This window comes from Aethalodelphis obliquidens, unplaced genomic scaffold (assembly GCF_003676395.1).
Source record: "Aethalodelphis obliquidens isolate GAN/ISIS:26980383/991018 unplaced genomic scaffold, ASM367639v1 scaffold38, whole genome shotgun sequence".
Taxonomy (NCBI): domain Eukaryota; kingdom Metazoa; phylum Chordata; class Mammalia; order Artiodactyla; family Delphinidae; genus Aethalodelphis; species Aethalodelphis obliquidens.
Window position 1 is genome coordinate 4,004,043 of NW_020837982.1, and position 13,418 is coordinate 4,017,460.

General features: G+C 43.2%; 1 protein-coding gene across 2 annotated transcripts in view; it reads right to left on the minus strand.

Moving 5' to 3' along the window:
* Positions 1 to 13,418, minus strand: part of PHF12 (PHD finger protein 12) — a 39,988-nt gene that overhangs the window by 12,451 nt on the left and 14,119 nt on the right. For both annotated transcript variants that reach the window (XR_003437966.1, XM_027130468.1), the window contains exons 3-6: positions 5,928 to 6,000; positions 2,896 to 3,289; positions 1,600 to 1,720; positions 240 to 372 (exon numbers count right to left, since the gene is read on the minus strand). Coding sequence is in view for 1 of the 2 variants with exons in the window: in XM_027130468.1 (XP_026986269.1) it covers positions 240 to 372; positions 1,600 to 1,720; positions 2,896 to 3,289; positions 5,928 to 6,000 (721 nt within the window). In the remaining variant the exon portion in view is untranslated. The remainder of the gene's footprint in view (positions 1 to 239; positions 373 to 1,599; positions 1,721 to 2,895; positions 3,290 to 5,927; positions 6,001 to 13,418) is intronic.

The window sequence follows — 13,418 nt, forward strand, 5'->3', positions numbered from 1 at the left end:
ACCAAGCGCTAGTGGGTTAAGTCTGTCGGTGCGACTGAAACAAGGCATTGAGGGAAAAGGCTAGATGCACAGCTGAGGCATGTCAAAGTAATCAGAACTGAGTAGGATGGTTTGCAGAAACCAGTGTCTGAGAGATTAAAGTGAACTCTGGTACAAAGCTGACTATACTATGCTTCCCACTGAATCAGTCCATGCCCCAGCTGTGCCCACAGAGGACTGAAGGACACTGCTGTGCTTACCACCACATGTTCGATGTGATTCGGACACATCCATCTGCCCAGGGGCATGGCAGTGAGCGGTGGCTCGAGGCAGTCCATGTGGAACAGGAGGGGGCAATAGTCACACTGGATAAGAGGGGCCACGCGACAACTCCTGCAAAAAAGAGATATAGGCCATTTCTATGGCAAGGTGGGAGAATTCAAACAAACTCTGCACTGTGGAACAGCTTCCCTTCCTTAATCCTAACAATGTTCTCCCACACCCTCCTCCCCAATAATCCCGTTACATTCACCATTAGGAAGATGGATGAAGTTGGGGGCTACCACCAGGCTCCTCATTATTCTCTCTCCTAAGAGGAACGTAGAGAAGTGAATTTTTTTGGAGTAGAGCTAAAGTGGTTGTCACAGCAGGAATGATCAATGCTTGATACCCACTGGGGGAAGACAGCCAACCCTGCTCTGATCTTTCTACTCCTTAAAAGAAAGCAACTACCTCAGTTTAAAAAAAAAAAAAAAAAACCACTAGCAACCTTTCCAGAGTCTTATACTACAAAAGGAAAAGACTTCTCTTCCATATGAAGCACTCAGCAAAACTGACAACCAGAGAGTTGTGCTGGAAAAATGATTTTGTAATGTATTCGTGTAAGCATAGATCAAGGGAGGGCATGTAAGCTAATGCCAATCATGATTTGTAACTACGATACTCAGTGAGTCCTTAAGCTATTCTGGAGACACAGTTTGGGCGTGGCTCAGAGTTCTGCTGCTCTACTATCTGGTTCCCTATAGCTTTTGCCGTGGAACATTTCTTTTTGATAGCTATTTTCTCCTGCTATCCTGCCCTTCTAACACATCCAAGCCAACAAGTCCAGCTTCGGTAACTGAAGCAGCTGGTTCCTATCACTGAGGAGATCCTATTTGAAGGGAACCAGCGTCCCAGGGAAGCTACAACTGGGGCAGCCTAGAGGCTTTTGGAAGTCATCCAGTCTGATGCATACCAGCTAGTATGGATATTTGTACTACTTTAAAATTCATCTTTAGTGCTTTAAAAATCATTTGCCTTTTTCCAGGGATGTGTGTCTCTGCTGGCCACAGTTCTTCCTGCTAGCCAGTCTAAATACCTCATGCTTCATTTTAAGTCCAACTCCTCTCGTTCTAGCCTCTATAAACATGGTTTACAGTACTTCTGCACCGTGATTCTTCAAGAATTTTTTGTTACAACATTCAAGGCTCTGGTCAATTAGTCACTCGGTCTCTTTGTACTCATACCATCAGAATATGGGTTATCTATATTTAACACACATGGTTTGGAAAAGACAATAGAAGAGAGAAAAAAACATTTGCTAGATATGAGGAAGAGCCTCTTGCTATGGAAGAAAAATACCTGTTACACGTGAAACAGACTTTGACTGGTAAGGGAACAAGACCATTGTGATCTAACTCATGCTGTGTCTTCTTAACGTTTTTCCCTGTGGTTTCCTCCTTTCTTCTCCTCTTGCTAGAACCTAGAAGAGAAATTGGTGGTGTTGAATTTTTCCTGGATGGAGAGTTCCTAGTTCGGGATATGGAAACAACAGTAAGTCCGAGGAACAGGTCTTAGTAAAAGCATGTGTCATGGCCTGGACATGCATCTCTTTCTGAGGCCCCCTGGGCTGGTTTGAAGGGAGAAAAAGAATGAGAAAGGAGGAAAAGGGAGATATAAGTCAGAACTAAGATTACAAGTCACTTGCTCTATGGCAGAAACACATCTAAATGTTTTGCAGACATGAAGTGGTCAGAAACCTAGGTTAGATACTGGTGACTTAAGAAATAGAAATACCCAGGTCTAATGGTCAATAAAGACTATTCTGTGAAGGTGGCTGAGGAAAAAAATATAATTTTACTGCATTTTTATAGAAAGCAGAAAAGCTTTGAGTCTGTATGCATCCTACTGACCAGCAGGTTTCTTAAGTCTGCCAATTTCTCTTTCTCTGGGAAGAAAATAAGATCTAGACGCTTTGTGGTATCAAGTAGAAGCCATGAGTTGATTAAAAAAAAAAAAGGGAATGGAGGGCGATTTATAATATCCATCAAAACTACAAGTGCATAGTTTAAAAACAATATAAATGCATAGTTTTGACCCAGCAATTCTAGTATTAGTAATTTATCCTACTTATCCTACCGATACATTTACATGTATACAATGATGTATTTACAAAATTATTTGTTGAAACAGTATCTGTGGTAACACAAGATTAAGCACAACCAGAATTTCCATTAATAGGAAATTGGTTAAATAAATTATTGTACATCTATATAAAGAAATTCTAGGAGATACATAAGAACCAAACAGTGGTTATCTGTGAGGGGTAGGAATGTAGAAACTAGGCAAATGGCAGACAGGGATGGGTATGAAATTTTTAATTGTAACCCTTTTTATATTTTTTGATTTTTGAACTATGTGTGTGTATTACCTTTTTTGTTTTTTAAAGTGATACTGGGAAGGGTGGAAAATAGAAAACTGAGCAAGCATTGTAAACCTGCAAAGATCTCGAACCAAGAACAGGAACCTGAGACAGTGGCTACACGGACACCAACTACACCTGTGAGGCTACACCTCACAGGCTGCACAGCCCTTTGGTTGGACAAGAGTCCTTTGGGGAAGCCAGGGTAGGGGAGAGGATATGACAGTCTGGCTAACCTGGTAGTGCAGTGGTACAAGTCAGTTCATTGGGCAACTGAAATTGGGTGGGGTTCCGCTCCATGGCGGCAGCAATCAGCAGCTCAAAGGGGCGCCTTAGCTGGGGCTGCACGTAGTCCGGCTCTGCTGCCACTGGCTCCTCGTCCACGTCGATGATGTCCTCGTCGACATCATTCTGCTCAGAGGTGGGGGTCTCTGTGCTGGCATTGGATGTGGGCGTACCAGGACGGCTGGCTCTCCTTTCCAGGATCCGGGCATGGGCAATGGCCTTGAGTTCAGTTTTGCTAGCTGATCTGTCCAACAAGTCAGTGTCGCTGCTGGGGGATGTAGTCCGTTTGCCAGATTTGTCCACCAGTCCATTGACGTGGCCCAGCTCCTTTTTCTGCTCTCGTTTCTGTGCAAATAAACAGGTGGGCCCATCACACAAAGTGACACAAAATAGAGATGGATGCTACAAAGTCCTGCTAGACCACTAACCAAAATTACGGGAGTCTCTAATATCAGAGACTCATCCACCTGGGTGGGGACTTGGAACAATGGTCTGTTAAAGTTGACAAAACTATAGCTGAACTAAACTAAAGCTGGCAAAACCACTGCAGCAGGGAATCACCAAAAAGTACAAAAGTTAGAAACAATTTTACAAACCACACATCATATGATACACAGTGTCTGTACATGAGCGGGGGGGGCGGTAAAGGGATAAAACGTTAATTCAGTGAGAATAAACGTAGACTAAGTGAGGACAGTGAGAATAACGTAGAGAATCAAAGAGAGCACTGTTGTTTGCCTCGGAGTGCCCTGAATGGTTTTAAGAACTTTGCTCAAAATACAGAAAAACCTGCAGAAGCAAAGGTAAAAAGTAAAACAGGCAAGCAGAGCTCCCTGTCCAGGGAGGCTGGGTGCTGACTTGCAAGGCAGCCACACCACAAGGTGGAAGGGTGGTGTGTGGAGGGCAGTGATCCAGCAATCATGGTGTCCAAGAACGGCGGCTTTCAATGTCTCAAGTTTAACTAGAACTCTGACAGTGACACTTTTTGAATGGAAAGGTGGGGACATGGAAAAAGATTAAGTGTACAGAGTAGGACTGAATGACTGATAATACATTTTCCTCCAGGGCTCCAAATAGAGTGGTCAAATGAAGGTTTAGCACTGGTCTCCAGTCAGGAGACCTGGGATCTTGTCCCAGTTCTGCCTCTGATTCCCTATGACCTTAGGTGACTCAGGCCGGAGGGCAGGAATTTCTCTATGCGTAAAGTGAGACTAGTAAGACCTTTCTTCTCCTCCTCTCAGGGATACGGTAGAGATAAAGAGCATCACATATATGAAAGGGATGGCTCTGAGTTGGGGGAAGATCTAGCCTCCACTAGGAATAAAACCCGAACATCAGAGGTTGATGAGGCCCACAGGATGTATCATTTCAATCCACTTCACTGTAACTGCAGGAGGCCAGAGGGCTGTAGAGGTGATGGTGCAAAGGGCAGATTTGGCACTGGTAGGCATAGAGGTCCATCTGAGAGCAGGTCAGAGTGGCATTTCAGGAAAAGCACACTCTGTTGAAAAAGGCATACTATAATATAATCCCCAGAAAGTAGCTCTGTTTCCAGAAAATTGATGAAGAAGTAATAGGGCTTTGGAACGAAACAGAATTTGGTTCAAATCTTGGCTGTGTCCATTCCTTTGAGTACTTGGGTAAGTTCTACACTTGTGAACCTCAGTTTCTTCCTTTTAAAAAGGGAGAGAGAAAAAAAAAAAAAGGAGAATATACCACCAGTACCCATAGTTGGCTGTATGGGCTAAATGAGATAACACATGTAAAAACCCAGCTATGATGAGCACTAAAACAATGTTAGTTCTTCTTCTTCACCCTCTTTTCCTGGCTTCATCTCTTCCGCCACAGCTGTTCCCAACCCTTTCAAGTCCAGCTTCTTTGAGTGGCAAGTTTCTGAAAGGCCTCCTGGCTGGCAGGTGACTCTAACTGGCCCCACTCTAATCTAGCTGGGGACACACAGGTAGAGATCTTGGGAGGAGGACAAGTTGGAGGACACCCTGGTTTGTGGACTTCAAGAGATATTAAACTACAGCTGTGGTTAGATGGCTGACTTGGCCTTGGCTTGCTTCAATAAGAACCCTATGCACACACTGAAGAATAAAGGTCTGCCTAATTGTTTACCTTCTTCTTAAAGGCTGAAAACTGTTACACACATAAACCACAATCTCTGAATCATCTCATCCTGTTTCTGCAACCAAGGAAGTAATCATTCATTGTGACATCATGTTGAGGGGCCAGGAAGAGGTTGACGTCACAACAAGGGAAAGTTGTTTGGTGTATAATTAGTGTGGGGTGGAGGGTAGGAAGTGGTTTACAATTCACAGACAAATCCGAATCCACAGCCTATAATTTGAGGATTGGGTCTCTCATAATCTGGGTGGAAGCACACCTACTTCCTTTTTTGATAAGGGAGCATTTAGCTTTTATACCCCACAGAAGTTCTCAAAGTAGAAAATTATGTTCTCAAAGCCAGTATTGAATTATCAAAGCTGAGGGAAGGGGAGCTAAAGAAAGGTTAGGCAACCTGGGGTCCAAGTGGGTCCAAGTCCTCTCCACCCCACACACCTGGCCAAGCTTCTGGATACCAGCAACTTATTTGCCTTGGGGTGAAGGGAATCCTTTTTGTATCAAGCTGGAGGAGCGCCTTCCTCTTCAGCCTCTTTCAGCCACTGGATATGGCTGCCACATTCAGGCCACTTATCAGGAGGTCTACAAGGAGATCAGACTACTCCTGTCACTAGTGAATTAACATGGCTCAGTAAATTAACACACCTTTTCTGCCCATTTCAGCAGCCCATGTTTGGATTTTAGGCCCTACTGGATTCTAAACAGTCACCATGGGGAGTGTGAGGGTGATTCCAGGGCTGGAAGAGACAAGAAGAAGGGACAAAAATGCCTTCAGGGCCAAGCCGTCTTAGCTCTAGAATATCAGTGCTCTAGATCTGGCATCCTGAGCAAAGCCTTCAGAAAGCAGCATTATTACCTTTCGGCGAACAGTGCACCGGTGACACATCCACTCCCCAGGAGGCAACATCTCTTCACTCAGTGGAGGGTTACTGTGGGGAAAAGACAAGGGCAAGACTAAGTAACTAACCCTTTGATGCAGCAGGGAAAAGCCTAACTAGGTCTGACACAAAGCTGCATGCCCCTCAACTCGTATTCTGGCCAGTCCTGCAGCACTGCTTGGGTTCTCTTATCCTTCAAAATGCTTACTTGGCATCATTTACAATAACCTAAGGAGTAAGCATCCCTTCCCATATCTTAGAAAGAGACGCCAAATCCAAAGCTGTTAACACTGGGCTTACAGGGAAAGAAAGATATAATGAACTAGTTTGGAGCCTTGAAGAGTCATTCCCAAACTCTGCACCATGCTAATAAAATCACTGAGAGAGAGGTCCTCCACCATCTTTTTAAAGCCTGCCAAAGGACTTCCATCTGCTGTTCAAAGAGCTCTGTAAAATGGTCTCCTTCCATCTTCCCAGGCCCCGTTCGTGTTCTTTTTCTCCTAGTTAAACTGAAGACTTGCTATTTCTTCCGCTAGAACTCTTCCCCTTGAAAGCTATGCCTACCAAAACCCTATTCATCCTGTAAGGCCTGCTTCAATCAGCCTATGGTAGATTAAAGATGCCTACAAATTTTTTGCTACTCCTTCCGCCCAGAAGTAGTCCATTTCCTTCCTCTTGAATTGAGCTTGTCTTGTGACTTTTTTTTTTTTTGGCCACAGCTGGTGGCCAATGGGATCCTAGTTCCCTGACCAGGGATTGAACCTGCGCCCTCAGCAGTGAAACTGTGGAGTCCTAACCACTTGGCTGCCAGGTAATTCCCTCCTGTGAGTTGTTTTGACCAACAGAATGCAGCAGAGGTGACAATGCTGTAACTTCCATGGCTGGGTCTGAAGAGACCTGCAGATTCCATTTTTAAATGCTTGCAATGTTCCATCTCAGAGCCCTGCTCTCATGCTGAGAGGTCACATGGAGGAGACTTAAGGCACTCCAGTTAACTCCAAGCCAACAGCTAGCACAAACTACTGCTATGTGACTGAGTCATCTTGGATCATGCCAGCTCAGTTGAGCCTCCAAATAACTGCAGTTCAGATAACAATGTGTACAGAAAAACCACCCAGCTGAGCCTAGTCAACATGCAGATTTGTGAGAGATAATAACTAGTGTCAAAAATAAATAAATAACTAGTGTTTTAAGCCATTGAGTTTTGGGGTAGTTTGTTATTCAGCGACAGATAACTGAGCACACAGCTCCTCCATGCGCTCTTCCCAGATTACTCAGACATCCTTCTTCAGCTTTGCCTTGTGTGACAATTCTCTTACTTCTTTTATTAGAGGAACCAAGACAAGGACTGGATCTCTTCCCTCTTTGTATCTTTATAATATAGAGGTTGTACACACAGTAGTCACTCAGTAATTCAATACTGAGTCAAAATAACAGCTGTGTAGGGCCGGCCTTACTGCTCCTCCAGATTATTGATTTCCATTAAGGTTACACCAAGAACCATATGAAATTTTATTAAATTCTTAGGAGGGTCACATTTATAATGTCTATACAGCAGTAGTTCTCAAAGTGTGGCATCAGCATCATTTGAGAACTTATTAGAAATGCAAATTCTGTTCGATAAGATACATGCTCCCCAATGTTCACAGCAGCACTATCTACAACAGCCAAGACATGGAAGCAACCTAAATGTTCATCGACAGGTGAATGGATAAAGAAAATGTGATACATATATACAATGGAATATTACTCAGCCATAAAAAAGAATGAAATAATGCCATTTGCAGCTAAGTGAAGTAAGTCAGACAGAGAAAGACAAATATTCTATATCATTTACATGTGGAATCTAAAAAAAATGATACAAATGAACTCACTTAGAAAATAGGAAAAGACTTACAGACACAGAAAACCAATTTATGGTTACTAAAGGGCATAGCATAGGGGGATGAGGGGTAGGGGGAAGATAAATTAGGAGTCTAGGATTAAAATATACACACAGTACTATATATAAAACAGGTAAACAACAAGGACCTACTGTATAGCCCAGGGAACTATACTCAACATCTTGTAATAACCTATAATGGAAAAGAATCTGAAACAGAATGTGTGTGTGTGTGTGTCCACATGTATAACTGAATCACTTTGCTGTACACTTGAAACTAACACATTGTAAATTAACTATATTTCAATTAAAAAAAAAAAAAAAGAAGAAATGCAAATTCTGAGACCTCACTCCAGGCCTACTGAATTACAAATTCTGGGAGTGGGGCTCAGCAATTCACGTTTAACAAGTTCTCCTGGTGATTCTGCTCAATACCAAAGTTTGAAAACCACTGCTATACAGAATAAGGCTACGTTAACTCTTAAGAAATGCCTACATTTGGTTCCTGGGAGTCACCTACTTGGAATGGTATGGAGGAAATTTTTTTTTCAAAATACATGAGAAATGCTAAAAATATATATATACATACATATATATATATATATATATATATATATTTATGTATATATATATATATAGAATATGAATATATAAGGACTCTCCCTTAAGTCCCAGGCCTTAATGCTAGGCTGCTTTACCGTTTCTACCTAAAACAGCACTTGGCTTGACAAATTTTCCTAGCTCTCACTTTGCCAATGCGTCCCTGGAGCCCTGAGCATACATGTCAGGATGTCCACCAAGCCCTCACAGCTCATTGCTTCCTATCCTCTCTTTCCTTGGTGGAATCTCAGGAGGATCCTTACCAGGAAGCATAAAACTGGAAGCACACTGGCCTACTGGGACAGGTCTTCAAGCCCTGGAGGGCCACAAGTGAATGTCGCCTGTAAAGTCTTCCCTAGTTCTCTCCAATGTATTTCTGCATAGGCCATGTCCAAACTAATGAAATGCATGCATGTAATGTGCAAAGGCCTACAGACTCTGCTGTGCTTCAGCAGCTGTCATATTAAAACTAATCCTGAAAAGGCTGCCATTTCTCATTCTGTTTTTCATCATTTCTTTTCATCTGCCTACTGACTTTGTTTTGTACCAAGATACCCTACAGCAAACATGTAAAGCACAGAAGGGTGAGGCAAGGCGGCAGTGGCTTAGATCTTTTACCAAGATGTGAATGGCCCCCTGGCCACCCTTCCTGCCTTCCTCAATCTATTTCCAACCCTGCTGGCAGAATAATTCTGCCACAATTCTGATCATATCATTCTCCTTATTAAAAAGCCTTTCAATATTGCCCTTACCCCATCAGGATAAAGTTCAAGCTCCTCAGTAATGCAAGCCAGAACCCTGTCCCTTCCCCAGCTCCATCAGTCTGGTGGCTCCCTACACAGTCCACACTGTTTCTCAACCCTTTCTCTGATCATTCTCATTCTCTGCTACCCACAACCACAAAAGCTGAGCCTCCCCCCACTCCTTCACCTGGTGAACGCCTTATCTTCTGGAGCTCAAGTCAGGCACTATCTCCAGGAAGACTCCTCTGACAGCCCCTGATTCCCTACAGCACTTCTGGGCCATACTATAGTGAAATATTATGTACCTGAATCTCCTTCTCTGCCTCATTTACCTTTGTATCTCTACACTCTGCATTATGCCTGGCACACAGTAGGTACTCAATAAAGCTTTAAAGAACTGGGGAACACTAAAATAATGGGCTTCTAAGAAGTGAATGTAACCCCCTCCACCCAAGTCATGAAGCAAGGCAATGTGGATGTGCAGACACTTGTTCTGGTGGTTAAATCACACATGAAATTACTTATGTTTTCAATAAGAAGACATCAAAGTCCATATTTGCAAGCTTGAACTTCATACCGTAACCTACTTAAACCCTCTTTAAACAATTTGATTTCTCATTTCTCTTTCTTTTTTTTTTAACATCTTTATTGGAGTATAATTGCTTTACAATGGTGTGTTAGTTTCTGCTTTGTAACAAAATGAATCAGCTATACATATACATATATCCCCATATCTCTTCCCTCTTGCATCTCCCTCCCTCCCACCCTCTCTATCCCACCCCTCTAGGTGGTCACAAAGCACCGAGCTGATCTCCCTGTGCTATGAGGCTGCTTCCCACTAGCTATCTATTTTACATTTGGTAGTGTATATATCTACATGCCACTCTCTCACTTTGCCCCAGCTTACCCTTCCCCCTCCCTGTGTCCTCATCATTTCTCTTTCTTAACACAGGGGTAAAATGCTCAAAATCTGTATTAAGAGGCTCTCAAAAGTAGCTCCTGGTTAGTTTCTAAAGGATCACTTTCAGAGATACCATGCTGAAGAACAAACATTTCTCAGAATTGTAGATTATGGCCACAGGCTCCTCTTGTCTGCCCTAAAGTTCAGGCTGGGAGTTTAGGGAGCCATGCAGGAAAGTCAGAGTGTTGTCTCCAGGATGAACACAGAACATTTAAAAGAGTGAGGCCTTGTTGGGATTTTGCTGCTTTCTTAGAGACAGAACATGCATCTTGAAATAAATCTGAAAATATGGTGGGACTTCCTGGTGGCGCAATGGCTAAGAATCCGCCTGCCAATGCCGGGGACGTGGGTTCGAGCCCTGGTCCGGGAAGATCCCACAGGCCACGGAGCAACTAAGCCCGTGCGCCACAACTACTGAGCCCGCATGCCACAACTACTGAAGCCCACGCACCTAGAGCCCATGCTCTGCAACAAGAAGCCTGCAATGAGAAGCCTGCGCACTGCAAGGAAGAGTAGCCCCCCTCCTGCCACAACTAGAGAAAACTCACACAGCAACGAAGGCCCAGCACAGCCAAAAATTAGAAGGCAGTTTTTCAACTCAAACATCTAGAGGAAAAGGATTCATGAAATGACTCAAGGAAAGACAGGCTGCCATTGGGGTAATAAGCTCAGGAACTAGTTCTGGAAGATGTTGTTCTGCAAACAGACTAATTTTGTTCCATATGAGAAATACTGTCAACAGACAAAGGATTCCAGGGAGAAAGGAGATTCTGCAGTCTCGGGGTACTCACATACACATCCTGAGGACTTCCCCACCTCACCCACCCATCTTAAAGCTCCTTGCCCCCCATGTTCTCATAAGTTAAGTATGAACTTCAAAACAATTATATGCATGCCAGAATCTTTAAATCATGATATGCCTGTCAGGAAAAACATGGCTCTGTTCCAGCTCCCTCTCATCCCCATATATCAATGAAGACAGGGTACTGAGAGCCATCCTCTACAAAAGGAAATCATTAAAAGTTAAGAGTCAGGTAGTGCTGAAATTATCAGTTTCTGCTGCTCAGCAGTAAAAACCATGAAAACACTGTAATGAGCCAGTGCTGCTTGTAAAGACATCAATATGCTTCCTAATCGCTAAAGCTTAGAAACAGCAGAGTGATAATCTCATTTTACATCTAGTCTATTACAGTTCACAAAGTGTTTTCACAGATGCTCTTACTTGATCTTCACCATCATACAGTGAAAATTAATTCTTACTCCCATCATACAGGTATCTCTAAACGGACTTATCTAAAGCCATGGAGTCAGAAAGCAGAATTAGAACCAAAATCAGCTTCCTGGTTCTTCCAAATCTTGAGCCCAGTGTGATTTCTAGGTAGTTCTCCTATTTCTACGGAACACAGTGGAATATCCGTCACAGTATCTTCCTCAACCACAGGGTTGAGCATTCCCCTCTCCTTTAGTCAATATTTATTGAGTTCCCACTGCTTACTAACCAATGCCACACTGGAGGTACCATGCTAGAGGAAGGACACAAAGCAAACAAGTTATGATCTAACCCATCAAGAAACACAGCCTTTAGGGAGAGAGGACCAGAGTCATTCATCACTCAAGCATTTACTGGACACTATGTTATGCTAGACAATGTGCTAAGTGGTGAGATTTCAAAAATGGTCCTTGCTCTCAGGGATCATAATGTGAAAAGGACAGTTGGTAATGAGACCACATATAATCAACTACAAACTGATTCTGATTCTTGCCATACAGACCTATATAAAACTCAGCAGTTCATGGATGCCAGACTCAACACAGAGCCTCAGAACTTTGGTCTTTTGGTACCTGAAGGTGACGGTGGCCTTTCCCCTACTCTTTCCACATCTCAACAACTGCTATTCAGCAAATGGTAATTAAGCCAGTGATCCTTTAAAGATGGTGAAGTTAAGGATCTTGAGGTGTTCACGAGGAGACTATAGTTTTAGAAGAATGTATATTTCTGTATTTTGAAAACCTACCTGATGAAAGGAAGGTTCTGGGAGTGGAGACATTTCCCTGGGAACAGAGACTAAAGTCCACCTAGCACACAATATTATTTGAAACTTTAGATTCCTTCTGAGAACTGTCTACATCCTGGGAAGGAAGGTGAGTCCTGGAAGAGTCATTTTCTGTATGTGAGCTGGCTTGTCTTGGAAAACTGGTAGCTCTTTAGCCAACAGGCCAAGGGCCTTTATTTTACTTTCTGACTTCAAAAGAATATGGCCTGTGGTGCTGCGAGACAGGCACTCTTCTCCATGGCAGAGAAGAGCGTGCCCTGTGAGCATGGCGCTCTTGCAGAATATCTTCCCATCTTCATGGCTCTGGATGTTTCCTTCCAGATCGTTTGTTAAAAAGCCCTGGCCTGCAATTCCTGGCCAGAAAGTGACTGTTCACTACTCTCCAACTTGTTATTTATTTTAACCACTACCTGATCTTGAAGACACTGTTAGCTATAAAATAATTCATAACAATAGAGCTCTAAATCTTCAGAGATTGTACAACTGAAGAGTATGCGTCTCAGAGTTTGGTGTGGCTCTCTGTGAGGCCTGAGAGGGCCTATAAACTGTTAACAGTAACATCTGCCCACAAACCAACTAAAAAGCTGGACAAACATTAATTTTTTCAAACTAAAACTCCTAAAGCCAACCTCTGCAGCGGGACTCTAGCATCTGAACTTCCATAAACAAATGCAAATGATGCATCTCTGTTGCTGAACAGGGTGTCTAGATTGGTCTATTTCTGGAGTCATCGAAAAGAAAACCACAAACATACACCCCTCAGCTAACTGTAATGCCTGCACTGACAGACCTCTCCGTGTCAAAGATTCAAAGCCCAGAGCCAGATGATCCCAACTTACAGCCCAAGGACAGAGCCCAGTTTTAATTTAGAATGCCTCTTTCATTCACTAATGAGGCTGCAGCTCACCACTGCAGGTGGAAGATATTGGTAGTTGTCATGGTTCTTGGCTCTCTAATTAAGAGGATCTATTTCAAGTCATATACCAGTGTGGTTGATCGGAGTCTAACCTCACTCATCTCCCTCGCCTATTAATATATGTGAACCTGCACGACATTAACATTTACTTCAGATTTAGTCGCCACCAGTGGGACCTGTTGCTCCATAGCTCTGCGTTAATTATCCACCCAGCACAAGCAGTTTTTCAATATGGAACTGGAAGAGAGAAGGGGGAGGGGAACAAGAGAACAAAGGGAGGAGGGGAGAGGTGAAGGGAGACAGAGAAGCAGAA